At 47.3% G+C, this 27,847-nt stretch overlaps 1 protein-coding gene across 2 annotated transcripts; it reads right to left on the reverse strand.

The window, feature by feature from the left end:
• Window positions 1-27,847, reverse strand: CCM2L (CCM2 like scaffold protein). Of its 2 annotated transcripts, XM_061630810.1 has the most exons (10): window positions 27,778-27,847; window positions 19,665-19,832; window positions 17,302-17,385; window positions 15,817-16,000; window positions 13,647-14,092; window positions 12,759-12,894; window positions 11,510-11,573; window positions 6,210-6,357; window positions 3,373-3,511; window positions 2-2,446 (listed from the first exon to the last, which is right to left on the reverse strand). In XM_061630810.1, exons 1-10 carry the CDS (start codon window positions 27,805-27,807, stop codon window positions 2,172-2,174), a joined length of 1,674 nt encoding a protein of 557 aa, XP_061486794.1. In that variant the 5' UTR covers window positions 27,808-27,847; the 3' UTR covers window positions 2-2,171. The 2 variants fall into 2 exon arrangements, with proteins under 2 accessions (XP_061486795.1, XP_061486794.1); XM_061630811.1 differs by lacking the exon at window positions 19,665-19,832 and having other exon boundaries at window positions 1-2,446; window positions 27,778-27,838.

Genomic DNA, 27,847 nt, shown 5'->3' on the forward strand with positions numbered 1-27,847 from the left:
CTTCCACCTCAAGACAGAAGTTCTCAAACTCTGGTCCTTGAGTTTCATTCAGCTGGTTCGTGGCACGTCACATTCTCCTTGATTTTGTAATTGTACATTGATCGCTTCTCTTGTTTTTCAAATTGCATTTTTATCGTATTACAATTTGAATTCAATATACAGGAAATAAAATAAGCAATAGAATGCAGTTATAAATCATACAGCACCTAGCACAGCTCAGTGCAATTGCTACACCAGGCAGAAAAACCGTAACGTGCTGCCAAGATCCTCAGCCATTTTCAAGTAGTCCACGGGGGGGGGGGGGGAGTTGGGGAAGGGCTGCCAATAAAGGGCTTTACGTTCCCACTGCATGTGTTCTCCAGTAGACCAGCAGAGGGCAGCCTTGCTCCATTGAACCTTGCTTGGAGGTGGGCTGCTCTACCAGCCAGAATGCAGGAGGTAAACCCAAAGACCTCCTCGGAGGCATCTTCTGGAGCTGAGAGAGCAGCAGGAGTATGTAAGCTGCAGAGAGCAAGCCATGGCTGCGGCAGGTACGATAATAATAATAATAATAAACTTTAATTTATAGGCCGCCTATCTGGCCAATGGCCACTCTAGGCGGCTTACAGTAAAATATGATAAAATACAATAAATAAAATATAGTCAATACATTACATACAAGTTCAGTATAATAAATTATCAGCATTTCAATACAAGGCTAATTTATCCTAGAAGTCTCAGAGGCTGTAAAGGCCTGGTTAAAGAGCCAAGTCTTCAGGCCCCGGCGAAATATTTCTAGGGAAGGGGCATGTCGAAGATCTATTGGGAGGGAGTTCCAGATCGAGGGGGCCGCCACAGAGAAAGCTCTCTCCCGAGTCTTCACCAGCCTAGCCACTTTAGTTGGCGGGACTCAGAGCAGGTCCTGTGTGGCAGATCTCGTAGGGCGGCACAATTTATGACGGTGGAGGCGCTCCGTCAGATATACTGGGCCTAAACCGTATAGGGCTTTAAAGGTTAATACCAACACCTTGAATTGAGCCCGGAAAATAACTGGAAGCCAGTGGAGATTGTAAAGCATTGGAGTAATATGATCGTATCGGCGGCTATTCGTGAGTAAACGAGCCGCCGTATTTTGTACCAGCTGTAGTTTCCGGACTGTTTTCAAGGGTAGCCCCACGTAGAGCGCATTGCAGTAGTCTAAACGAGAGGTGACCAGAGCGTGCACTACAAGGAGCTGGTGAACAGGAAGATAGGGTTGCAGCCTTCGAACGAGGCGCAGTTAACCCCAAGCTGCTCGGCACACCGATGAAACTTGGGCCTCCATAGACAGCTCGGAATCAAGAATCACCCCAAGACTGCGGACCTGATTTTTCAGGGGCAATTGAGAATGGTCAGAGAATGAGCAGGACCCTGCTGGATCAGACCAAACGTCCATTTAGTCCAGCATCCTGTGTCACACAGTGGCCAGCCAGAGCCCCCACCCCACCCCAGGAAGTTCACAAGCAGGACATGAGCATGCCAGCCCTCTCCCACTCGTGGCCCCCAGCAAATACTATTGAGGCAGCTGGACTGCCACTTCTCGGGGATGCTTCAAGTTGGATTCCTGCATTGAGGAAGGGGTCAGACTAGATGACCTTACAGATCCCTTCCAACTCATTCTAGGATTCTATGAGTGGTATACTGCCTCCCAATGCTGGATGTTCCCATGCTGATCAGTTTCACAACTGTGAAGAGAAGAGAGAAAAGGGCAACTCGTGTCTGCTGTGGGACCCAGAAATCCCCTCATCATTGTCACTGACTCAATTCCTCTTCCAGTATTGTCTGTCTTAGCAGAAGGATTCGGAGCAGTATTAGTTGTCTCTCCATATAAAGGCTGGGGAAGGGCCATGGCTCAGCGGCAGGATACCTATTTTGCATGCAGAAGGGCCCAGGTTCAATCTCCAGGTAGGACTAGGAATGACGCCTGCTTGAAACCTTGGAGAGCTGCTGCCAGCCAGAGTAGGCATTACTGAGCTAGATGGTTGAACTCAGAATAAGGCAGTATCCTATGTTCCTGCCTGGAACCTGCATAGAAGTGTTGGTCTGGTGTAGCCAACGAGGCAGAAGCTGGACCAAGAGTCTCACTCAGTATTAGGTGCTTTCCGAAGTTCCTGGCTCGCCTCCTCCACCTTCCAGGCCTCGGCGCCTCCTCCTCAGAGATAGTTGCCTTCATCATCCTCTTCCTCTTCGTCGTGCGCCAGGGCCTCAATGTCGTGGGTGATGTCTGTGATCATGCGATTGAAAGACTCCGACTCGGAGCGCAGGGACCAGCTGTCGTAGCTGCGCACGGCTGAGGCCGAGGTGTTGCTCATGCTCCGCTTGATGCGCCCAAAGCTGTCGGTCAGGATGCCCCCTTCCCGGATGCCAATGTTTTCCAGGAAGCTCTCAAAGTAGCCAATGTCCTGATCGGGAATGAACGGCCGCATCCCTGTGAAGAAAGAAGGGAAGGCAGAGAAAGACGTGGGAGAGGCGTGTGAAGACGCCCTTGCCCTTAAGACCACTTGGAGCCCAGAGGGCTAAATACCTCCCAGCTTAGACCTTGGCTTAGGAAGGGCTAGCTCATCACAGAGGTGAAAGCACTGGCGGCTGGTGGCTCCATGTCAGTGGGGCAGTGGAATCTGCTCCAGGTTTTAGTTTTACGTTCTTAACTCACTGCTCGTCCCTGACATCGCATTGGAACTCATTTCCAGAATGCTGAGATTGTATCCTAGAACAATGACAGGAGGACCAAGCCTGGCATAGTCTGCACCCTGGCCCAACCCCTCCCCTCCCCACCTGCCCATGTGTGTGACAAGGGCTGCCGGGTATTCTGCAATTTCATAACAAGAATGCAGAATAAGCAAGGGATGTGGCAGTTGGGGGGTAGAACTGAAGCGCCCAAGAATCTCAGCTTTCATTTAATTTTTTTTATGTGGAAGTTACTAGAACCGAGGGCTGCAAGGATAGATGGGACAGAATGTGTGTTCCACTAACTGAAGATAACTGGCACCGAATTCGGGGCACATAGGTATGCAAATTATGTGCTCCATCGTGAGGCAGGACCATAGCTCAGTGGCAGAGCATCTGCCTTGGATCCAGAAGGTCCGGGTTTCAACCCTTGGCACCTCCAGTTTTTGAAAGAGGATGAGGAGCAGGTGATGGGAAATAGAATCATAGAATAGTAGAATTGGAAGGGGCCTATAAGGCCATCAAGTCCAACCCCCTGCTCAATGCAGGAATTCAAATCAGACAGAAATGTCTCTGCCTGAGTCTCTGGACAGACTGTTGCCAGTCGAGAGATGAAACTGGGCTTGATGAACAAATTGTCTGATGTTTCCATCTCTTTTTCCCCCCAGCAGAGTTTTTTTCATTTACCCAACAGAAGGAACTTCCGCTTTTCTCCATAGAGTTGGAGAAGACCAGCACAGTATTCCTCCACCGCTAGCCCCATGCGATATTCCCTGAGCAACAGCGCAAACTGCTGGATCTCCTGCGGGGTCAACTTGTTTCTCAGCTGTAGGGCAAAAAGACAGGACAGTTACATCAAAGCGTTGAACTAAAAATTATAATTTGCTTTGAGACAATGGCCAGAGATGCAAAAATGGAGGGCAGATGTCCTAGGGCCCCTCCAGATGCCCTTCTTAAAATGTGCATTCATGACGATTTCTGCTTGTGACGCTATTGCAATCCCGCTTTCAAAACTCTTTGTCCCTGCAGAAGTGTTGGGGCAGACTTACTGCTTCGTTTCCACTTGGTGCATGTCCTGTAGCTTCCTGCTGAAATCCTACACATTTTTACATTACAAATGTTCTGGAGGAGGTTCCTTTGCTGCACTTTTGTCATGCGACAGTGCTCCTCCAGACAGCAGTGATGTGGTAACATTGTGGAAGCAGAACAACTAATAAAGCAGAATGACGTGTGCATGGCCCAGTATAAATCCAACACTAACGCACTATTATTGGCAGAGCTTGGAAAAGTTACTTTTTTGAACTACAATTCCCATCAGCCCCAGTCAGCATGGCCACTGGATTGGGCTGATGGGAGTTGTAGTTCAAAAAAGTAACTTTTCCAAGCTCTGGTTTGCTTGTGGGTATATTCTGTAACATGTGATTGACCCAATAAATTATTGGGTCAATCACATGTTACAGAATATACCCACAAGCAAACACACAAACACCAGTCTGGATAGGCACATACACACCTTTTGGACTTGTCCTAAGATGATAAACCTTTGGTGAGAGGTGATGGGGATTACATATGAAATTCTGAGTAGCAATGCACTCTTAACACCAAAATATGCTTTATACTGGGATATTTGAAAGGCAAGTAAATGAAGCAATCATAGAATCATAGAATAGTAGAATTGGGAGGGGCCTGTAAGGCCATCGAGTCCAACCCCCTGCTCAATACCGGTATCCAACGTAAAACATCCTCGAGGAAACTTTGGAACTTGCAACAGCTATGATTAGTGGTGGCTGGTGTCCGTTGGGACTGGAAGGGCAGATGGCAGTGTCGGGCCAAGTGAACTCATTGTACTTTTGTTTCTATTCTTCAGGGTAACACTGAGACAAAGGAACAGGAAGCTGATAGGCGGGGCCATCTGAGCGAACCGGCTGAAAATAAGAAGGTAGGCAGGCGGGGGTTGGTGGGCAGTGCCCCATTTGCCCAAATGGACGGGCCTCCACTGGCTAGGAGTGCTGCTGTCAGACTAGTCATAGCAAGAAACCGGGCATGAGAGAAACCAGCTGGCATCTTGCAATGGTGTAAGACACACAGGACACAGCTTTGTTGACAAAACTACTCACAGATTAGAAAAGAGATTTTGAAGCATGTGCTCCAAACAAATTTACTGAAAAATTGAGTCAGTCTGTGAACTGTTGGAATGTAAAATTTCAAGACAAAAGTTCATCATCATATATTGTTTTCTTTCATATAATTCAACATCCTGCTTATAACAGTAACCAAGAAACCTAATAAGAGTATACTACAGCCTTTAAAGCATAATTGACCTTTTGTATATAGATACATGGATTATGAAATTAAATTAAATTATAAACTGAATCCTTGCAAGACGGAGGCGCTGTGGGTTGGTGGTTCCCGAGTTTGGATAATTGGTCAGTTGCCTGCTTTGGATGGGGTCGAACTCCCTCTGAAAGAGCAGGTCCGTAGTCTGGGGGTTGCTCCTGGATCCATCTTTGTCGCTAGAGGCCCAGGTGACCTCAGTGGCTAGGAGTGCCTTTTACCAGCTTTGGCTGGTAAGACAGCTGCAGACGTTTCTGGACAGGGATAGCCTGACCACTGTTGTCCACGCACTGGTAACCTCCAGGCTGGATTACTGTAATGTGCTCTATGTGGGGCTGCACTTGAGGTTAGTCCAGAAGCTGCAGCTGGTGCAAAATGTGGTGGTGAGACTGCTCACTGGGGCAGAGTATCGCCAGCCTGTCACCCCGCTGCTGAAAGAATTGCACTGGCTGCTACCGGGCCAAGTTCAAGGTTCTGGTCTTGGTGTACAAAGCCCTATACAGCTTGGGACCAGGATACCTGAAAGACCATCTTACCCCTTATATACCCAGTCGATCCCTGTGCTCTGCAGGTGAGGGCCTCCTGCAGATACCATGTTGTCAGACCTTTAGTGTGGTGGAACCTACCCTGTGGAATTCCCTCCCCTTACAGGCACCATCTCTGTTATCTTTTGGCACCTATTGAAGACCTTCCTCTTTCAACAAGCCTTTTAAGTAGAGACCTTATCCCAGTCTGCGTCTGTGTTGGAATTGCTTTTTAATATGTTTTTTAAACCTTTTTTTTATTTAAGAAAAACAATATGTTTTTAACCTTTTTTCTTTTTTAAAAATGTCTTCAAAGCTTTTAACAAAAATGTTTTTAAAGATGTTTTGTTTTAATGTATTTTAAAGTCTTTTTTAAATGATGTTTTAAAGTGTTTTTAGTGCTATTGTTTGCCACCCTGGGCTCCTGCTGGGAGGAAGGGCAGGATATAAATCAAATGATAAATAAATAAATAAATAAATATTTCATGTTTGCATATATAAAGGAAATTGTTTTTTTCTTTTGTAATGAGATTTTAATGATAATAAAGACGATAATGATAACAATAGGATTGTTACAAGGAAGGAGTTCCAGAAGCACTTAACGGCTGCAAATTTCATGGATTCCAGGTGCACCATTCTCCCCCTTTCCGTGCAAACCCTACTGACCGTGATCATGTAGTCCTGCAGTTGCTCCAGGCCAGCCCCGCTCTGGTCGCTCCCGCTGCAGGCCGTAGCCAGGCTGTGATGTGACTGATGAAAGGAGGGGGAGGAGGCACCACTGCAGTAGGCTTCAAAGGTGTCGTGGGAACCATCACTGAGGAAAGAAGGAATCAGTTCAGCAACACTTCTCAGCTTTTGGTAGAAGAAGAGCTTCAGCTCAGCATCTGTCGCAGAGTAGTGAAATTAGGTATTTTGAGCGTATGAGTGAACTTTGTGCGTTTGAATCTTTGCTAAAGATTACACCTTCCCTGGAATTAGTCAGACAGAGACTTTAAGCTTTAAAATAAGAAATAACCACTTTATTCTGGAAGTACATACTTGACAGGAAAGAGTTCTACATGTAGCTAGCTAGCTAAGTTGGAGACGCAAACACTAAGCCTAGTGTTGGACCTCATGCTTGGAGGAGAGGGAGAGACCAAGAGAATACTGTATGTCTGCTCTCCCTCTCAAGAGAAAAGAAGGAGGAAGAAGATGTGGTCAACATCCTTTGCATATCAGTCTAGCAGGAGGGGACAGAAAGCAGGAGACCAAAGGATAGGTATTAGCCTAGCAACCAGGAGGTCTCCTCTCTAGCTACCCTTTTTAACCCCATGCAGCCTCAACCCACAAGTTGGAGTTGAACCACATATTCCAACAGCATCTGCTTTGCAGGTAGAATCTCCCAGGTTTAGTTCCCAACATCTCCAGGTAGGGAGGGGGAAAGCAGTGGAGGCTTGTGGCTCAGTGGAACAGTTAATCCGTTCCGGGTTTTAGTATGAACTTTCAAGGACCTGTCCAAGGTACCCAGCTTGGCCAGCTCCTGGAAAGTTCAGGCTAAAAGCCAGAGTGGATTCACGGCCTCATTGACATCAGAGCCGCTAGTCTCCGCTGGGGAAAAGACTCCCTGCTTGAAACCCTAGAGAGCTGCTGCCAGTCAGTGCAGACAGTAGTGAGGTAGATGGACTGAGCTTCCTATGTTCCTAAGAAGACAACTTTGGGCAATGCAGTTGGCTTTCCCTACACCTTTAGACCTGAGGAGATGTTGATCTAGATCCGCCTTCCCCAACCTGCTGCCCTCCAGCTCTTTCAGTCTACAACTCCCATCAGCCCCAGGCAGCATGGCCATGGTCCCATGTAGTCCAAACAGCTGGAGGGCATTGGGATGGCCAAGGCTGCCTTAGAACCACAGAACTGGAAGAGGCTTCAAACATCTTTGTCAGTTAATTACATGAGTTTTTGGCTGATCTGTCAATGAATTGATCAATATAAATCTGCAGACATTTGCATCTGAACAAAACCAGCTGTTCTGAGAAGCATAGTTAATGTGTCCTTAGAATATGTATGCATGTGCTCTAGCAGGTGCTGTCCTGTAGAAGCTGGGTGCCTTGAAAGAAAATTGCTCTCCTCAAATTGCACCTGCCATCTTATCTGTTGTGTTTGAAAGCTCTTGGTTCAGAAACAATTTTTTAAAAATCCCATGCCAGGTTAACAGGGGGAACCTTTTTGATAGATCCAAAGGTGTTTAATTGATTAATGCTGTTGGAAATGGGGCAAGAGCAACTCCTGTTTTGTTCTTTTGTTTAAGCTCCAGAGGGAAGATAGAGCTAGGGTCCTCCAGATGGACAGGCTTGTTTACCTTTTACCTGTGATGCTCTGACTGACTTCCTTCTGTCACTAGACTGATACGTCTTTAGGGAGCTTATCTGCCCCTCCTCCTCCTGCCCTTTCCCTTTCTTTGTCCTTGGACTGTCCAGGAGAGAGGAGACATCCCTTTGTCTCTGCTCTCTCTCTAAGCATGGGGCTAACTCCCGCACCTGGGAGTTATGCCTCCAACTTAGCTAGTTAGTTAGAACTAAGTATGCCTTTTCTATCTACTATGTATTTCTATAAATAAAGGAGCTTTTATAATAATAATAAAAATTTATTTTTGAGTCGCCTATCTGGCCAAGTGAACGGCCACTCTAGGCGACGTACAAAATACAAAATACAATAATGCCATAAAATACAATATAAAAACCAAGAAGGACCATAATCAGTAATTAATAAAACACCAGTTAGTAACAAAGTTAAAAGACTAACCCACCCCAGCAATCCCATAGGCCTGTCTGAACAACCAGGTCTTCAAGGTCCGGCGGAAACTTGACAGGGAGGGGGCATGGCGAAGGTCGAACGGGAGGGAATTCCAGAGGGTAGGAGCCACGATCGAGAATGCCCTCTCTCTAGTCCACACCAGCCTAGCTAGTTTAACTGGTGGGACCGAGAGAAGGTCTTGTGTGGCTGATCTTGTTAGGCGGCATAATTGGTGATGCTGGAGGTGCTCCTTCAGATAAACTGGGCCGAGACCGTATAGGGTTTTAAAGGTCAATACCAACACCTTGAATTGGGCTCGGTAGACAACTGGTAACCAGTGTAGATCTATTAACACCGGAGTAATGTGATCACGGCAACGGCTGTTCTTACTCAAACGTGCCGCTGCATTCTGTACCAGCTGTAGTTTCCGGACCGTTTTCAAGGGTACCCCCACATAGAGCGCATTACAGTAGTCTAAGCGGGAGGAGACCAGGGCATGTATTACCCGTGGGAGCAAATGAACAGGAAGGTAGGGTTGCAGCCTTCGTATCAGATGTAATTGATACCAAGCTGCCCGGCTCACTGTCGAAATCTGAGCCTCCATGGACAGCTGGGAGTCAAGAATGACCCCGAGGCTGTGGACCTGGTCTTTCAGGGGCAGTCTTACCCCATCGAACATCAGGTCTATATCTCCCAACCTTTCCTTGTCTCCCACGAGCAATACCTCAGTCTTGTCGGGGTTTAGTTTCAGCCTATTCCTTCCCATCCAACCACTTATGGATTCCAGGCACTTGGACATGGTCTCCACAGCCAACTCTGGTGAGGACTTAAAGGAGAGATAGAGCTGAGTGTCATCCGCATATTGGTGACACTGCAGCCCAAAACTCCTGATGATGGCCCCCAGCGGCTTTACGTAGATGTTGAATAGCATGGGGGAGAGGATAGAACCCTGTGGTACTCCACAATTGAGAGGCCAAGGGTCTGATACCTCATCCCCCAATGCCACCCGTTGACGCCTGTCTGAGAGATAGGAATGGAGCCACTGTAAAACAGTGCCCCCTATTCCCAATCCCTCCAGGCGATCTAAAAGGATACCGTGGTCAACAGTATCAAAGGCCGCTGAGAGATCCAGGAGGACAAGGAAGGTATATTCTCCCCTATCCAATGCCCTCCTCATATCATCTACCAGAGCGACCAAGGCCGTTTCAGTTCCATGTCCTGTCCTGAAGCCCGATTGGAATGGATCTAAATAATCTGCTTCATCCAAGTGTGTCTGTAACTGTTTGGCCACCACTCGCTCAGTCACCTTGCCCAAGAATGGTAGATTAGAGACTGGGCGGAAGTTATTCAACTCTTGAGGATCCAAGGAGGACTTTTTCAAGATGGGCTTTATTATAGCCTCCTTGAGGGCTAATGGCATTGCACCCTCTTCCAAGGATGCATTTACCATTGCCCGGATCCATTCTCTCAGCCTCTCTTTGCAGCTCATAATGAGCCACGAAGGGCAAGGATCTAGTAGACAGGTGGTTGGCTTCACAGTAGAGAGCACCTTGTCCACTTCCTGAGAAGGAAGAGGCTGAAACCGATCCCATCGGACCAAAATGCCACTGACCGCCTCCGGCTCGCTTCCTGTGTCCATGGCCTATGGGATCGTACTCTTCAGGCACTCGATTTTATCTGCAAAGTGTTTAGCAAATATGTTGCAGGAGGCTTTAGAATGCTCCATGGGTTCCTGAGCTACTGGACCGACCAGGCTTCGGACCACTTGGAACAACCTCCTGGGACAACACTCTGCCGACGCAATAGAGGCAGCAAAGAAGTCCCTCTTTGTTGCCTTTGTTGCCACCTGGTAGGCAGCTATTGCTGTTCTAACCCGTGTCCGATCGCCTTCAGAGCGAGATTTCCGCCACCGGCGCTCTAGTCGTCTCACCTCCTGTCTCAGACCCCGCAACCGTGGAGTGTACCAGGGTGCTATCTGAGCTCTATTCAGGGGGAGAGGACGTTTCGGAGCCACCTGGTCTACCGCCCTAGTGATCTCCCTATTCCACTCCATCACCAGGGTTTCGACCGGGTGTCCTTCAGCCGGCTCCACATCTCCCAGCCCATTCAGGAATCCCTTAGATTCCATCAGGCGTCTGGGGCGGACCATCTTAATAGGTCCTCGACCCCTGCGGAGGGTGAGCGGCATTGAGAGGCCTATATTTACCAGATAGTGGTCTGACCATGACACGGGGTTAGAAGAAACAGCCCCCATTTCCAGATCATTTCCCTCCCCTCCTGAGACAAACACAAGGTCAAGAGCATGACCGGCTACATGGGTGGGCCCTATATTACTAAGGTGCAGTTCCCAGGAAGTCATGGTTTCCATGAAATCTCGAGGGGCTCCCATGAGAGCGGTCTCAGCATGCACGTTGAAGTCCCCCAAAACTAATAGGTTGGGGGAGAGCAATCGCACAGCCGAGACCACCTCGAGCACCTCCGCCAGGGAGTCTGCTGTGCAGCGAGGTGGGCGGTACACAAGCAGAATCCCTAAACTGCCCTTTGGGCCCAACCTCCAGTACATGCAATCGACAACCTTGGTCTCACGGAGAGGGGGTCTGGCGAAAACCAAGGACCCCCAATAGATGACTGCCACTCCGCCTCCCCGCCTGCCAACCCTCAGCTGTTGTGCATATCGGAAACCGGCCGGACGCATGGCCTCAAGTGTAGGAGCTGAGGCCTCATCCAGCCAGGTCTCCGTAATACACACCAGGTCCGCGTTCTCAACCAGAATCATATCATGGATGATTGTTGTTTTTTGTACCACGGACCTGGCGTTACACAACAGCAATTGAAGGTTGGATGGAGTCCTGCGTCCCGCAGTTATCTTCTGGTTATGGACAGGCCCGGAACAGGCCTTTCTTATCTTACTAAGTCTCAAGTCTCAGTGATGCTGACGCAGGGTAAAAACCTGCTTTCTTAGGCAAACGCACGCACACGCTGGCAGACTCGCATTTCAACATCCGCTGTTACTCTGCTGCTGTGGCACTGCTTTTATACGAAATCAAGCAACACACAGCACAACAAATGCAACCACCTGAGCGACTAAACAGGTCAGCCTTCTCCAACCCAGTACACGTCAGATGTTCTGAGCAAGAACTCTCAGACACCATGCCACAGACATCCAATTTGTTACCAGCACAGGGAGCAGGACTCACAAAGAGCTACAGCAGCTGAAATCAGCGTCGTAGCCATACGTCCCATCCGTCCGGCAGCTCTCACCTGGAGACATGTAACACAAGTGGTGATGAGGTAGGAGAGTGAGACTTCTGTATTGCTAACCCTCAGATTCCCACACACCCTCCCTTTCCTTTCCTTTCCAAATCTGTAACCTGAAGTGCATCACTTTACAACCATCTTCTAGTTCGCGTAGTGCCCTCCAGAATTTTTGGACTCAAGCTCCCATCAGCCCCAATTGGCATGGCTCAGCGGTCGGGGGTGATGACAGTTGTAGCGTAAAACATCTGGAAGGCATCAGGGAACCTATTTCCATCTGTTTATTTCATGGCCCAAAGAATATTTACAATGCTAAGAAATGTTTGCATTTGCTACCAATTAATTAGCATATTCAAATTAGTGCAGTTATCTCCTCCTGCTGCTGTTCCCTTGTTTAGGAAGAACAACTGGATATAGGTGCACTACAAATATATAAGGTCAGTTTTGTGCTCATGGCTTGCCTCAAATAATCCTGGGAATTGTAGTTTGGGGAGGGTGCCGATAATGTTCTGTTTAGGATACCTAGCTCACCCTGACAGAACTACAGTTCAAAAGGCCAACACTATTTTGGTTGAAATGGGATTCATGAAATAATCAGTATCATGAAATAATGGCCGGGGGTGTGGTTGTCTGGGGTCATGGGTGTGTGTGTGTGTCATAGGCCCCTGCCTTTTTTGGGAGCAGGGTCCCAACTAGGGCCCTGCGTATAAGCCAATCAGCATTAAAGGGGTGTGTGTTACCAAAAAGAGAAGAGTCTTTTGTGCTGATTGGAGCCAGCCAGAGTGAAAGGAGGTGAGTCAGCCACTGAGAAGACTCTTCTCAGTAGCTAACACAGCTTTCACTTTCATGCTGATTGGCTCTTGGGATGCCTGCTGTAGTGGAGTGTGGACTCATATGATGACAGGGAGAGCAAAGGAGATAAGGGAAAGTGGGGAAAGGGGTGTGACTATCATGAAGGGACTCTGCGCTGGACATCAGGAAAAACTTCCTAACGGTTAGAGCCATACAACAATGGAACCAATTACCTAGAGAGGTGGTGGGTTCTCCCGACACTGGAGGCATTCAAGAGGCAGCAGGACAGCCATCTGTCGGGAATGCTTTGATTTGGATTCCTGCATTGAGCAGGGGGTTGGACTCAATGGCCTTGTAGGCCCCTTCCAACTCTACTATTCTATGATTCTATGTACTCACTTCGGCTGGATAGCCAAGGACGCTTTGGTGTGGATGTGTAGTGATAGCCAGCCCGGTCCACGCACTCAATGGTTTGGTCCCCATAGATGATCTGGAAAACCTGGCAGATGAGAGCACATGATTCCTCGGCTGTGTCCTGCACCTCAGGAAGAAAGAGCGGTCAGATCTGCAGTCTGTATGAACTGTCCAGAGGATATGATTAATAAGGTGGTATATCAGTGCCATGAACCAAGGGTAGCTAACCCACAGACCAGAGGTGATATCTCTCCCACACACACACCAAGGTTTTTTGTGGCCTCCAAAGGACCCCTCCCGCAATTTGTCACTTTAAATTTTTTAAAACTTTTAAAACATTTTTTTTAAATTTCACCTGTGGGTCTCCCACTGTGATGCCATGATGCCAAAGGGTTTTTTTTTGTTGCACGCCCCCCATTTGTCCATTAAAAATTAAAAAATTAAAAATCAATTAAAAATCAATTAAAAATATTAAATTAAATTTTAAAAAATATTAGTTTGCTGATGGTTCTCACGGGTCCCCCACAGTGAATCTTAGATCCCTACAGGGTTTTTTTGTGATGGTCCCAAGACCCTTCCTGCCCAATAAGTCCTTTTAAAAAGAAAAATGTAAAATTGGCCACATCAGTTTTTACACTTCATCCACACCCACTTTGATAGCTGGCCCCTGGTGGGCTGTCAGTCAACGTGGCCCTCGACTTGGAAAAGCTTAGCCACCCTTGCCAGAAACGAACGACAAAACAGACAGGACTGTGGGCCTGTCTCTCCGTGTGTATCTACCCATACAAAAGCACTTGATTTTGCTATGCTTTTTTTTTTACAACAATATCTTTTTTGGGGGGAGGGCAGAGATGTGGGGGGCCAGTCACTCACTCTGTTAGCCACAGCCAGGATGATGAGGTTGCAGTAGGCTCCGGGGCTGGGCTCCTTGGGGTCCAGGGGGTTGTTCCCAGTGTTTCTGCCCTCCCAGCTGCCCCCAGCTTTGCCTGCAGGGCGGCGCTCCCAGCTCCCACTGTAGGTCTGCCTGCGCTCCCAGCTCCCAAAGGGCCTGCTGCCTGCGGGCCCCTGCCGCTTCTCCCAGCTGCCCGTGCCTTGCTTCCTCTCCAGGCTCCCGCCCCCGCTCGGCCTCCCCTCCACCCCACTCCGGGCCATTTTCCAGTCCAGGCTGCAGATGGTGTGGCGCCGTTCCATGGTACCCCCCAGCTGCCGGGGCTCCATTGGTCTCTTCTCAGCTGGTCCCCCGGGGAATATCTTCTCTTGTGCACTTCCTGGGTAAATGTCCAAGCTGCCCCCTGCAGGGACCGGGTCAACACCTAAGCCTGGAAAGAACAACAAAGGCAACAAGCAGATGTCTAGGAAACTCTTAACGGAGACGAGGCTATTATATTTGCCCATCTCTCACCTGTCAGGGTAGCAGAGAGGGCGGTTCTCCTGTTTTAACCTCACATCAGCCCTGTGAGGCAGGTTAGGCAAAGAGATAGTGATAGGCTCCAGGGCAGCCGGTGAGCTTTGTGACTGAATAGGAATTTGAACCTGGATCTTCCCACGCCAAGTCTGGCCTTCTATTCATAAACCACACTGGCTCTCTATATTTCGAATCCTAAGACTCCCTTGGTTAAGAGCGGGGTGCTATTCCCCATCTAATGACACAGTGCAGCTCACTTATAACGGCCCTTAGACAAAGTCAGCAGCCACTTATACTGTCCAGATTTAAGAAACCAGTTCCAGACTACCCTCCTATTTGGGGAGAGCAAGAAATGGAGTCAGTTCAGACAGCTTTCCTTGGGGCTGGACTCAGAATAAGCAAGGTCTGGAGCGGTCTTGCATGAAAAGAACCCTGAATTCTTGTATATTTGCCAACAAGAGTGCCCCAGATCTCATGAAGAGGCTCTTGATTCTTCCACCTGTACAAGAATTCTTGAAAGGCTGGCAACATTGAACAGACCCAAGCACCTATCCCTCTATGTGGCCAGGCCAGCTCACCAGCAGAGGGAGTCCTTGGCCTGCTCTCTGCTGTGCACTAGCATCACCAATGCAGCTGGCCAGGAGGTGGTACTGCAGTTGTCAGATGATACAAGGGGCTAATGGAGTTTTCGTTGGTCCTGAGCCTCAGAATCTGGCCTGAGCAATTCCCCTTTAGCATGGAGATCAAGTGCTTGTAGTCCATTTGCTTGCTTGCCTGCCTACTTTCACCTTCACCAGCTAATAACCTTCTTGCTGTCTGGTTCTGGCATGGTTGTGTCCCCAGGCTGCCAAGAAATCACCTGACAAAGCTGCAGCCTGAATCCTCAACACTAGCATATTCCATTATTTTTTATTTGTTGCAGCATACATGTTTTAAAAATGTTTTAGAAACAGAGTCCCTCAGGTAAAATAACCTATTGTTAGTGTTTTTTTAGTGTTTAATTATGATGGCTTACTGAATCTGCTTTACCATCCACTTCCATTTGCTTTCAAATTGGCACCTCGAGTATATATATATATATATAGCCGAAGCTCTCTGGGAGGTTTACAGCAATCAAAAACATCAAAACAAATATACAATTTAAAGCACATATTTTAAAAACAATTTAAAACACAATTTTAAAATTTAAAACAATATAAAAACAATTTAAAACACATGCTAAAATGCCTGGGAGTACACACTTATTCCATAATAAGGTTCTCCAGCTAGCTGAATTTTAGGAATTAAAGACCTACACATCAGTGCTCTAAGCAGACCCCACTGTAATAGGAAGGTAGCAGGCGAGAAAACCCTTCTCATTCACACATTGAGGGGGTGGGGGAGGATCCAGTTATCCTGGTTTATAACCCAAAGCATCTGAACTCAGGAAACATTAGAGGAAAAAGTTCTGATAGCAGAAGAAGCAGCAGCTAACAAAAAAGGGAAGGTGCTGTAAATAGGGTGAACCAATTAAACCAGGATATGCTCAAGCACGCATGTCTAAATGATGCTGCATCAATGCTCGTTCTGTGCTGAGGCCCAGGTGCTTGGACCTGCTTCCCACGGAGGAATTCTCCTGCCCAGTGAGCAAACGCATACCTGTTTTGAGCACCAGGAGGTGCAGAGCATCATCCCGCAGGTAGGAGGCAGCCGCAATCTCATGGGTGGGGATCCTCAAGATGAGCTCCTCGTTGTCCCTCCAGGTAAGAAGCAGGCAGCGTGCCGAAAGGCTCAGGATGCTGTCCTGGTCGGGGGTCGTCTTCAGAGGAAGCTCTTTTAATTGCTATAGAAGACCCAGAGCAAGGGGGGGGGAACGTCAATCAGTGCCAGGTGATGTTTCACTTCCCTGGAAAGGACGTGGCCTTCCTCAGCCGGGAATCTCCAGGGCAGCTGGCTGGGGGTGATGGGAGCCGTAGTCCAAAACTGCTGGCCTAGAGGGCTCTAGGTTGGGGAAGACTGGGGTACATGGCCATGGGCTCTATTCAGCCTTCTCTGATCACTAGCACAAGGGCTCTTGTGAGCTTTAATGTTGCGAAACAGCAGCATCCAATGCAAGAGTTGTACTAGCGGGAATGCCTGCATCAGATTGCACCGTCTATTTTGGTTCCAGGGGACTGTGCCAGGTGGGCAACTGGTTGGCCACTGTAAGAACAGGATGCTGGACTAGATGGGCCATTGGCCTGATCCAGCAAACTCGTCTTATGTTCTTATATTACTATCTTATTGCACAATAAAGTTACCAGCAACCTGCTTATGCGTCCGCTTGCACAACAATATTCCGCTGGCACAAAACATTACGCCACTGGTATTCAAACGCATAATGTCTCTGACAGTGGAGATAAAACACAGAATCATGGCAGCAGCCACTGATAGTCTTATCCTCCATGGATTTGTCTAATCCCCTTTTAAAGCCTTCCAAGTTGGTGGCCATCACTGCCTCTTGAGGGAACGAATTCCATAGTTTTTTTTAAATATATTTTTAAGGATGTTTTGTTTTAATATATTTTAAAGTCTGATTTTATGATGTTTTAGAGTGTTCTTAGTGCTTTTGTTTGCCACCCAGGGCTCTTACTGGGAGGAAAGGCGGAACATAAATCTAATAAACAAACAAACAATTTGCTGTGTGAAGAAACACTTTCTTTTGTCTGTCTTGAATCTTCTTAATTTGAGCAGAGGCATGCTATACATTTATGCAAATTTGTGTTGTGGTGTGGATCTGCACCCCAGGCCCTTTAAGGACCTAGCGACATCCTTGCATCTGCCTCCAGCTTCCGGAGAAAATAGGACAATGACCATTTCTAAAGCCTCTGCAGTATGATGACTTCTGTCCTGACCCCTTCGGCCATAGTGTGTGTGTGTGTGTTGTGTTTATAGTTGAGAGGTAGAAAGTGGAGTGCTCACTGTGGTCAAAGGAAACTTGTTTTGGCTGCTCCACACTGCAAAAGACATGCAGCATTGCTTACAAGTCTTTTTAGCCCATCTGGATCCCTTTACAACTTATCAGTACTACACCCAGCACTCAGTCTGGCACATGGCTGTTAAATGAGCAACACCATAGTGCACTGAAGAATGTTGGACGCTTACCCTTGCGGTGTCCAGCAACTGCAACAGCTCATCACGACTGGAAGGATTCAAAGAAGCCGTTATCCAAGTCAGGTGACCTAAAAACTTGGGATGAAGAGAAAATGAGAAAAGATAACGAGGGAAGTGGGTTCGTGGGAATGTCCAGCACAATATTCCGCACTGAAAGCCGGGTGCGGGGTGGGACATGTGGTGAAGACAGATTGTACAAATTAAGAACACACACTTAGCTATGCTTCACTCATTTTATGTTGCTTTCATAAGTTATCAGATAATTTGGCATTTTGGGGGCATGGAACAGAGGAACAGTGCAGGCATGGGTTGATGCCAACTAGGGACTGCCTAGGGAGGTGGTGGGATCCCCTTCGCTGGATGTCTTCAAGCAGAGGCTGGACAGCTGTGTGCGGGAGATGCTCTAGCTGTGGATTTCCTGCTGTGAGCAGGGGGTTGGACTCGATGGCCTACAAGGCCCCTTCCAACTCTATGATTCTATGATTCTATGGTGGTCTTATTGGCTTACAGCTCTCACTCTTACAAAGGAACATAGAATTTACCAAGTCAGACTACTGGTCCATTAAACCAACCATATTGTTGATAGTGACACTGACTCGCAGTGGCTCTCCAGGGACTCAGGCAGAGGAACGACTTTTGCAGTCCCACCTGGAGATGCTGATGGGGAGTCAAGCTTGGGCTTTCTGAATGCAAAGCAGGTGTTCTGCCACTAATCAACCTGGACCCTTCCTAATGACAACAAGTGTGGGGAACTTCAGGTGTGTGTGGGGGAAGCTGGCTGAATGTGGTCCTTCAAATCTCTGTATCTGGTTACATCCCCTCCTCAGTCACACCCACTATTGGCCATGCATCACACTCTCCTTCAGTGTTAGGCCATATCCTTTAGGCTAGATTACTGCAATGTGTTATATGTGGGGCTGCCTTTGAAGACTGTTTGGCAGAATTCACCAGCCAAATTGCTCACTGGGGGAAGAAGGTTTTGAGCACATAACACCAATTCTGGCACAACTGCACTGGCCACCAATTAGTTTCTGGGCTCAATTCAAAGTGCTGGTTTTGACCTATAAAGCCTTATTCAGCTCAGGAACCCAATACCTCAAGGACTGCCTCTCCCCATATGAACCAACCCGGACCCTGTGTTTAGCATCTGAGACGCTTTTTTGTGTGCCCCCTCTCAGGGAGGTACTGAGGGTGGAGACACAAGAGTGAGTCTTCTCAGTGGTGGGCCCCTGTTCATGAAACACTCTCCCCAGAGAGACACGCCTGGCGCCATATTTATTTTTAGGTGGCAGGCAAAAACATTTCTCCCAGGCATTCGGCTCTTAATTTTGGAAGGTTTTTTGAGGGCTTTTGACATTGTAGCCTTTTTAAGAAGGTGGCCTGTTCCACTGCCTTTTATACACATGCACTGTGTTTTTTAACTTTTAGTTTTTTATATTGGTTTTAATCTTTTTGTTGATTGTAAGTCACTTTGGGTTCACTTTTCTGGAGGAAAATGACTAATAAATTTAATAAACAAATAAATTCCACACTATACATCTAAAGCACCCCCAGCGGTGGCTGGTGACTCCATGTCAGTGGGACAGTGGAATCCGCTCTGGGTTTTAGTCTGAACTTTCAAGGAGCCCCAAAGAATCCTGGGAGTTGTAGTTTGTTAAAGGTGCTGGAATTGTAGCACTGTGAGGGTAAACCACAGTTCCCAAGGATTTCCCAGGGAGAAGCAAAAACTGGCTAGAATGTGTCAGTGAACTCTGTTCGTGGTTCTTGATTCCCTGGATGGAAGATACAAAAGGGTGTGTGAGTGTGTTTAGAAACTAGCCTACTGAGCAAAGTTAGAAATTTGCATTCATTGCTCCGCGCATTTTTGCTTGTGGCCCTACCCAGAATTGGTATGTGGAGCCCGGAAGGCTGTCCAGAAGAGAATGTGGCCCTTGGGCTGAAAAGAGTTCCCCAGCCTGTACCTGCACCAACTCCCTACAAAGATGCTGGCTAGCTTTAAGAGTAGCACATGTCAGCTGAATCGTCACAGTTTTAGCCTTCACATTGATGTTATAGTGGTTAAGGCATTTAAGAAATGTATTTCTGTGATGCATATAACAACAACCTTGTAAGGTTGCATGTAGCATGCAGGTTTTTAAAAATGCAGATAACATGAGCTGGGAGGGAGTTCGATAATAAATGAGGTCAGAGCAGGCATGGAGAGGGAATTCACTCCTTGGGCCCCCTTCTATGGTCCCAAGGAAAAATATTTCTGCTGAAAATCTGCACTGGGATGAAATCCGTGATGGGATGCCTTCACATGCTTCTTCTCCAAGTTGTGTGGAAGTCCACCCTAGGCCCCTTGCCACCCTCACCTTCACTTCCTTTTCCACGTAGTCATGGAGGAGGATCTGAGGGTCGATGAGATAGTCTGGAGGGTACAGTGGGACGGAGTGCAAAGGACGGCGGCACAGACTGCTCTTGAGGGCCTGCCTGCGGGCCGCCTTCGGGAAAACCAGCCGCTTGATGGGAGACACGAAGCCCTAGTGGGAAGAGGTGAGAGGGGAGGCCCCTCATCAGTAAAGTGATGCAGTGCCTGGCAAGGGAAGGGGCTGCTGTGGGAAATGGGCCATAGATTGCTGAAATGCTGCCAGATGGCCTCCTTGCAAAAATGGCCGTGATACATGCAGGGAGCTATGCACACTTGCTGCCAAAATACCAAATTAAGTTCTGTGTCAAGAAAAATAAAAAGCCAAAATTAAATGCCATTTGCATGTCATTGTTATTTTGCATTATTTATTTCTGCTTCTGCTTTGGCAATCAATGGAAAGGAAGAAGAAGCGATGCAAGGCAAGGAAGCCCAAACTTTGTGGCCCTACGCAGCTCCTTCCCCCCTCCCATTCCTGGAGAGCAACTTGCATAGCCCCTTCTTCTGCAAAGATTGCCCCCCACTTGCCAGACAACTTCATCTAGAAGCACTCATTAAGTTCCCTCTGTGTTCTGTTGTTGTTGTTGTTGTTATGTGCCTCCAAGTCGACTACGACTTATGGCGACCCTATGAATCAGCGACCTCCAATAGCATCTATCACGAACCACCCTGTTCAGAACTTGTAAATTCAGGTCTGTGGCTTCATTTATGGAATCAATCCTTCTCTTGTTTGGCCTTCCTCTTTTTCTACTCCCTTCTGTTTTCCCCTTCTGTTTCCTATATCCCCTCCTTTTTTCAGCTGGAGAGATTGCCACTTTTCCCACTCCCCAATGGATCTCATTCCAAAAGCTGGAGAGAGATCCCCTCGCAATCAGGAGACTGTCCCCTGTCATCGTTGATGAAACATTTGCTGCTCATCCTGTCCTATCAGCAAGCAATCGGCTTTACAAAGAACGGCAGGTCAGCAGCCGTGTAAGACCTACGTTTCTTCCTGCTTGGGACAGAACAAAATGCTATGAGAATCTATTTTCCAATTGACTTAAAAATGAGGAAGGACAACCGAGTCTACCATGATGGGAGCTATCATGGTCTTGTTCCCTTTTAAAGCTATGTTATCTGATCCATGAGGGTGCTTTTTCCTGTTCTGTTCACTGCGGTTGTATACACGCCATTTATTTAAAGCACATGGCTTTCCCCAAAGAATCCTGGGAGCTGTAGTCCCTCATCGAGCTACAATTCCCAGCACCCTTAACAAACTAGAGTTCCCAGGATTCTATGTGCTTTAAATGTACTCTAAATGTTTGGTGTGTATGCAGCCTGTCATGGTCCATTTAGAGGAGTCCTCAGAGGAGGAGGAGGACGACTCAGGGGCAGCAGCAGCAGAGAAGGAACAAGCGGAATCTCCGAGGATGCAGCTCCAGCAATCCCTCAGATGGAGAGTGTCCAGGACATGGCTGAAGCCCCCCAGTCGGATTCAGCGAATGAACAGGAGGCTCCCCTCCCCCCTGCAGAGCGAAGACACCATTGAGTATTGCAACAACGCCGTCGGTCTGACCGTTTAAGACAAGCAAGCTCTTAGAAGCCGGGAGGCTGATTACCTGCACCTGTCTTAGGGAGTGGGATTTAAAAGGTAGTTCATGACTGCAGCAGGCTGCTGACTCCAACATCAGCCGTGACCTCCACGTGAGGCCCAGCTTCCAGAACCCAGACCCTCAGACTGAACTCTTGCCTCACTGGACCCAGATTTCCCTGACTGCTCTTTTCGGACATTTTCTTGGTACTTTGCTCAGAAACTCTCCTCTGACCTTCCCTTGTCCTGTTCCTGTTATCTGCCCAGACTTGGCAGATTTACAACCCAGCTGACTGCCGGCTAATTAGTTTACAGCCCAGAGCAGATTCACTGCTCCACTGACATTGGTGCCCCCAGTCCCCACTGAATGTTTGTGAAATTAATCCCCTGTCTGGAAGCACCCTTCAATGGAAAAACAAGGAGACTCTTTTTGTCTATCAAATGCCAGATGATCCATCTCTTCCTATCTCTCTCATAGCCAAGGAGACCTTGCTGACTTAGGACCATACTTGGTGACAAAGGGTGCTTCCAGACTGTCCTTTTGGGTTGGATTCAATCACATATCTGCAAATTTGGATTCTGCAACTAAAGCTGATTTGGAGCTCTTGTGTAACAAACCCATTTCCCCAAAATATCAGACTTTATGCAATAAGGAAATTGATGGGAAAATACACTGAAAGGTGTGGGATAACATTTGCTTGATTTAACCTCACCACAAACAAATCAGAATAGCTGGCCGAGTAACATTGTTTTCCAAGATAAGGTCTTTAACACTGAGTCCATAAGTGACTGTGGAGGCCAATTCTGGATCCACACAGCCTCCCACAGTGAGGACATAGGTTTCCAGATGGAAGATGGTCGCGATGAGTTGTTTGACGTGCCTTCTGCTTAGCTTGTTTGTCCCGTTCGCCCTGTACTCGTGCTTCTTCAAAGTCCATAGCACCTTTGATAATGTCCAAGCTCCATTTGGGACGTTCATGGGCTAAGACTTCCCAGTTGTTGATGTTCATGTTACATTTTTTTAGATTCGCTTTAAGAACATCTTTAAACCTCTTTTGCTGTCCACTGATGTTCCATTTTCCATCCTTAAGTTGGGAGTAAAGTAGCTGCTTTGGAAGACGGTGATCAGGCATTCGAACCACCTGGCTGGTCCAGCGAAGTTGATGTTGAAGGATCATTGTTTCAACACTGGTAGTCTTTGCTTCTTCCAAAGAGGTAAGAGGTATTCAGAGGTGGTTTACCATTGCCTTCCTCTGAGTTTGGATGCATCTTAGTCTTGTGTCTCAGCTTTGACCATTCTGCCTTGGGTGACCCTGCTAGGAGTCTAGCCTCTTGGTCTAGACACCTGATGGCATTGCTGTCAGCTTCTTTGACATTCTCAAACCGCCTCACCATGTTAAGGTGTGCATCAAAGGCTCTTACCATATATGGAGCGAGAAAGGCCAGATGTCCAAGCTGGATTTAGAAAAGGAAGAGCCACCAGAGATCTTATTGCAAACATACGTTGGATAATGGAACGGACCAAGGAATTTCAGAAGAAAATCACCCTGTGCTTTATAGATTACAGCAAAGCCTTTGATTGTGTAGATCATGAAAAACTATGGAATGCTTTAAAAGAAATGGGGGTGCCACATGTTGCTGTGTGTTTCTGTTGCTAAATTTGTTTAAAGCAGCACAACAGCAGCAGAGAGTAACAGAGGATGTTAAAATACAAGTGTGTGCCAGTGTGTGAGCGTTTACCTAAGAAAGCAGGCTTTTACCCTGCATCAGGATCCCTGAGACTGGAGACTTAGTAAAATAAGAAAAGCTAGTTTATTTGTAGAAATACATAGTAGATAGAAAGGCATACCTATTTCTAACTAACTAACTAAGTTGGAGGCATAACGCCCAGGTGCGGGAGTTAGCCCCATGGCAGGAGAGAGAGCAGAGACAAAGGAATGTCTCCTCTCTCCCGGGAGAAGAGATGAAAGGGCGGAAGGAGGAGGGGCAGGTAAGCTTCCCTAAAGACGTCACAGTCTAGTGACAGAAGTAAGTAAGTCAGAGCATCACAGGTAAAGGTAGTCAAGCCTAGCCATCTGGAGGACCCTAACTCTATCTCCCTTCTGGAACATAAACAAAAGAACAAAACAGGAGTTGCTCTTGCCCCACTTCCAACACCACAGCATCTGATTGTCCTGATGCGCAACCTATACTATGAACAAGAGGCTTCTGTTAGGACAGAATATGGAGAAATCTATTGGTTAAGAACATAAGAACATAAGAAGAGCCTGCTGGATCAGGCCAGTGGCCCATCTAGTCCAGCATCCTGTTCTCACAGTGGCCAACCAGGTGCCTGGGGGAAGCCCGCAAGCAGGACCCGAGTGCAAGAACACTCTCCCCTCCTGAGGCTTCCGGCAACTGGTTTTCAGAAGCATGCTGCCTCTGACTAGGGTGGCAGAGCACAGCCATCATGGCTAGTAGCCCATCGGTTCCCCATCGGAAAGGGTTTGAGACAGGGGTGTATTTTATCACCCTATTTGTTTAATCTATATGCAGAACATATCATATGGAAAGCAGGATTGAACCAAGATAAAGGAGGTGTGAGAATTGGAGGCAGACGATACCATACTACTAGTAGAAACCAGTAATGGTTTGAAACGAATGCAGATGAAAGTTAAAGAGGAAAGCAGAAAAACAGGACTACAGCTGAATGACAAGAAGACTAAAGTAATGACAACAGAAGATTTAAGTAACTTTAAAACTGATGAGACATTGAACTTGTCAAGGATTATCAATACCTTGGCACAATCATTAACCAAAATGGAGACAATGGTCGAAACAGAAGAAAGCTAGGACTGGGGAGGGCAGCTATGAGAGAACTAGAAAAAGTCCTCAAATGCAAAGATGTATTACTGAACACCAAAGTCAGGATCATTCAGACCATGGTATTCCCGATCTCTATGTATGGATGTGAAAGTTGGACAGTGAAGAAAGCGGATAAGAGAAAAATCAACTCATTTGAAATGTGGTGCTGGAGGAGAGCTTTGCGCATACCATGGACTGCGAAAAAGACCAATAATTGGGTGTTAGAACAAATTAAACCAGAACTATCACTAGAAGCTAAAATGATGAAACTGAGGTTATCCTATTTTGGACACATCATGAGAAGACATGATTCACTAGAAAAGAAAATAATGCTGGGAAAAACAGAAAGGAGAAGAAAAAGAGGAAGGCCAAACAAGAGATGGATTGATTCCATAAAGGAAGCCACAGACCTGAACTTACAAGATCTGAACAGGGTGGTTCATGACAGATGCTTTTGGAGGTCACTGATTCATGGGGTCACCATAAGTTGTGATCAACTTGAAGGCACATAACAAGAACTGTCAAGACCTGGCTCTGGATCATTCTCTCTTTTGCTTTACACTGCCCAGAGAGCTTCGGCTATGGGGCAGTATATAAATGTAATAAATAAATAAATAAATTTACAGTGCTACACCATGAATGTGAACACTGGGATGGGGGGTGGGGCAGGTAAAACAAAAAAACTAAAAACACAGAAATATAACAGTGGTGAAATAACCCACCCCCTAAAAGACATTACAACATCAAGAACCCTCCAAAAGCCCTCTGAAATTAGGAGCTAAGTGCCTGTGAGAAGAGACATATTTCTGCCTGGCACCTAAAGATAGATAATGATGGTGCCAGGCATGCCTCCCTGGGGAGAGCATTCCATAAGCAGGGGGCAACCACTGAGAAGGCCCACTTGTGTTGCCCCATCTGCACCTCCTTTGGAGGGGGCACACGAAGAAGGGCCTCAGATGCTGAACGCAGGGTCCAGGTTGGCTCATATGGGGAGAGGCAGTCCTTGAGGTATTGGATTCTCTTTTAGGGCTGCAGAGATTTAATCAAACCTGAGCACCTACCTTCAAGCATTTCATCACCACCTTCAGGACTAGCACCTGCTTTCATTTCCAAAATGAAAACTAAGATTCTCAGGATGGTGAAATTATTCAGCCCATCTCACCCGGACAGGGCAGTTCCAGACTATCCCCAGCCCTATAGGATACAGGGCTATAACATACCTGTACTGCCAGGTGAGTCTGCTTTGAACATTTGTAGTTTTGCCTGATCTGGGTCAATTACTGCTCTTGCAATAGGATTAATTTTACCTGCTTTACTGACATAGAACTTTAATTTGGAGTCATTTTTTGAAAGGAAGTAAAAAAATGTGTTTGGGTCACCCCGTCAAATCTACTAGGAAAATCTAACCGGCCCCCTAGGAACCTCTGGCCCACAGCTGTCCATGGAGAGGAGGAGGTCACCCTAGATTATGGCTGACAGTGGGTGGTGGCGCTCAGAGGAAGGGCTGTAGCGCAGTGGTGGAGCATTTGCTTTGAGTGCAGAAGGTCCCCAGTTCAATCCCCATCATCTTCAGGTAGGGCTGGGCATGTAGCCTCTCTGAAACCCTGGAAAGGCGCTGCCAATCAGTGCAGACTTTACTGAACTAGATAGTCCAACTGTCTGACTCACTGTAAAGTAGTTTATTTCTAAACGGAGAAGGTGCTGGGCACAGACCTCAGGGGAGCTCTGCCATCTAACCCATGTCTGGGGAAAGTTGCTGGTAATTAGTCAGTGGCGATGGCTGGCACTCTGTTCATGCTCAGAGGCATTGCGTCTGATTTTGCATACTCTGGGGCTGAACTTCCAGAACTGAAAACAAATTCTGGAGCTTTGCCTTGGCTCAGGCAAAGCTCAGGGGGAAAGGAAATAGTATCTGGGAGTGGGGTAGGGGATGGGCAGAATGTTGGAAGTGGGGCAAGAGCAACTCCTGTTTTGTTCTTTTGTTCGTGCTCCAGAAGGGAGAGAGAGTTAGGGTCCTCCAGATGGCTAGGCTTGATTACCTTTACCTGTGATGCTCTGACTGACTTCCTTCTGTCGCTAGACTGTTAAGTCTTTAGGGAAGCTTACCTGCCCCTCCTCCTTCAGCCCTTTCCATTCCATTCTTCTTCGACTGTCCGGGAGAGAGGAGACATCCCTTTCTCTGCTCTCTCCAAGCCATGAGGCTAACCCCTACACCTGGGTGTTACGCTTCCAACTTAGTTAGTTAGAACTAGGTTTGCCTTTTCTATCTACTATGTATTTCTATAAATAAAGTAGCATTTCTTATTTTACAAAGTCTCCAGTCTCAGTGATGCTGATGCAGGGTAAAAGCCTACTTTCTTAGACAAACGCACGCACACGCTGGCACACTCGCATTTCAACACCTGCTGTTACTCTCTGCTGCTGTGGTGCTGCTTTTAAACGAAATTAAGCAACACAATTACACACAGCCAACACAGAAAAAATGTGCAGTCCTAAAATAGAGTCTATGATGCAGGGTGATGAGCTTAATTAAACCTCCACTGTTGGAAGCCGTATGTTTCTGCATACCAGTTGCTGGAAATGGCAGGAGGAGAGACCATTGCTCTTGCGCTCAGGCGCTGCTTACGGGATTCCCATAATGGACGTCTGGTTGGCCACTGTGAAATACAGGATGTTGGACTAGGCGGACCGTTGCCCTGATCCAGTAGCAGGGATGGGTGAGAATTTAGATTCAGTTCGCATTTCAAGCAGAATTTATCAAATTTGCACTTTCCGAAACAATATGAGAACCGAAACACAGCCATCCTTCGAAATTCACATTTATTAGAATTGTGGGATGCAGTTCGCCAACTAAACAACATTTACAAAAATGCATCTAAGAGGGGAAAGTGTGCATAAAAACGAATATATGAGTAAAAATAACATGCAGAAAGGTGTGATGAGAAACGGCTTGCAAAAATGTGGACCTTTGTCAACACTGCCTACAAAAAATGTGTTTATTTGGAGAAATTCACACTAAAATGGTGGGGAATTTTCATGAGGATTCTTTTTAAAAAAATTTGCAGATTGCTGTAGAGATGTAGAGGACTGAATTTATCATTGGAAAAATGAGAAACTGGGAGAAGCGAAACAGACGGACCTTTCCATCCCTATGCAGTAGCCAGGTTCTTCTGATGTTCTTTACAGCATGCCAGGAGCAGAGGTCGCGGTCATGATGGGGGGTTGTTGTGGGGAAACCCCTGTTTGCTGGCTCCTCCTCCTCCTTTCCATAGGCCACACTCTTCTTTTTTGGAATAAATCCGTGTGGGGTTTGCATAGCAAGAGGAGCGAACACCCTTTGGGTCCCCTACACACCTTACACAGCCTTCACCAGCCTGGCCCCCTCCAGAAGTTGTAGACTACAACTCCCATCTGCCCCAGCCAGCTGTGCTGTGAGCTGTAGTCTACAACCTCTGGAAGGGCCCAGGCTGGCAAAGGCTCCCTTAACAGATCTGAGGATCTGTACCCAGAAACCACACGCAGCATTCCCCATCAGGTCCTGGAATGGAGGTGGTGGAAACTGATGCCCCCCCCAATAAAACACACAACAACATGCCCCCCAGAAAAGCCTCCCCGCATGCAGCATCCAGCCCCCCTCCGTGCTTACCTTTTTCCCTTTCTTTGCTTCACATGCCATGTCCTTGCACTGCTCCTGTCCCCAGGAAGGCAGCTCTTCC

Source organism: Rhineura floridana, chromosome 6 (genome assembly GCF_030035675.1).
Source record: "Rhineura floridana isolate rRhiFlo1 chromosome 6, rRhiFlo1.hap2, whole genome shotgun sequence".
Taxonomy (NCBI): Eukaryota; Metazoa; Chordata; class Lepidosauria; order Squamata; family Rhineuridae; genus Rhineura; species Rhineura floridana.

Excerpts from the sequence above, each read along its gene's own strand:
- CCM2L (XM_061630810.1), bottom strand. The coding sequence starts at position 27,807 with ATGGCATGTGAAGCAAAGAAAGGGAAAAAG. Across the intron at positions 16,001-17,301 it reads AGTTGCTGGACACCGCAAGG|CAATTAAAAGAGCTTCCTCT; the intron begins GTAAGCGTCCAA and ends GGTCTTCTATAG. Across the intron at positions 2,447-3,372 it reads GCGGAAGTTCCTTCTGTTGG|GGATGCGGCCGTTCATTCCC; the intron begins GTAAATGAAAAA and ends CTTTCTTCACAG.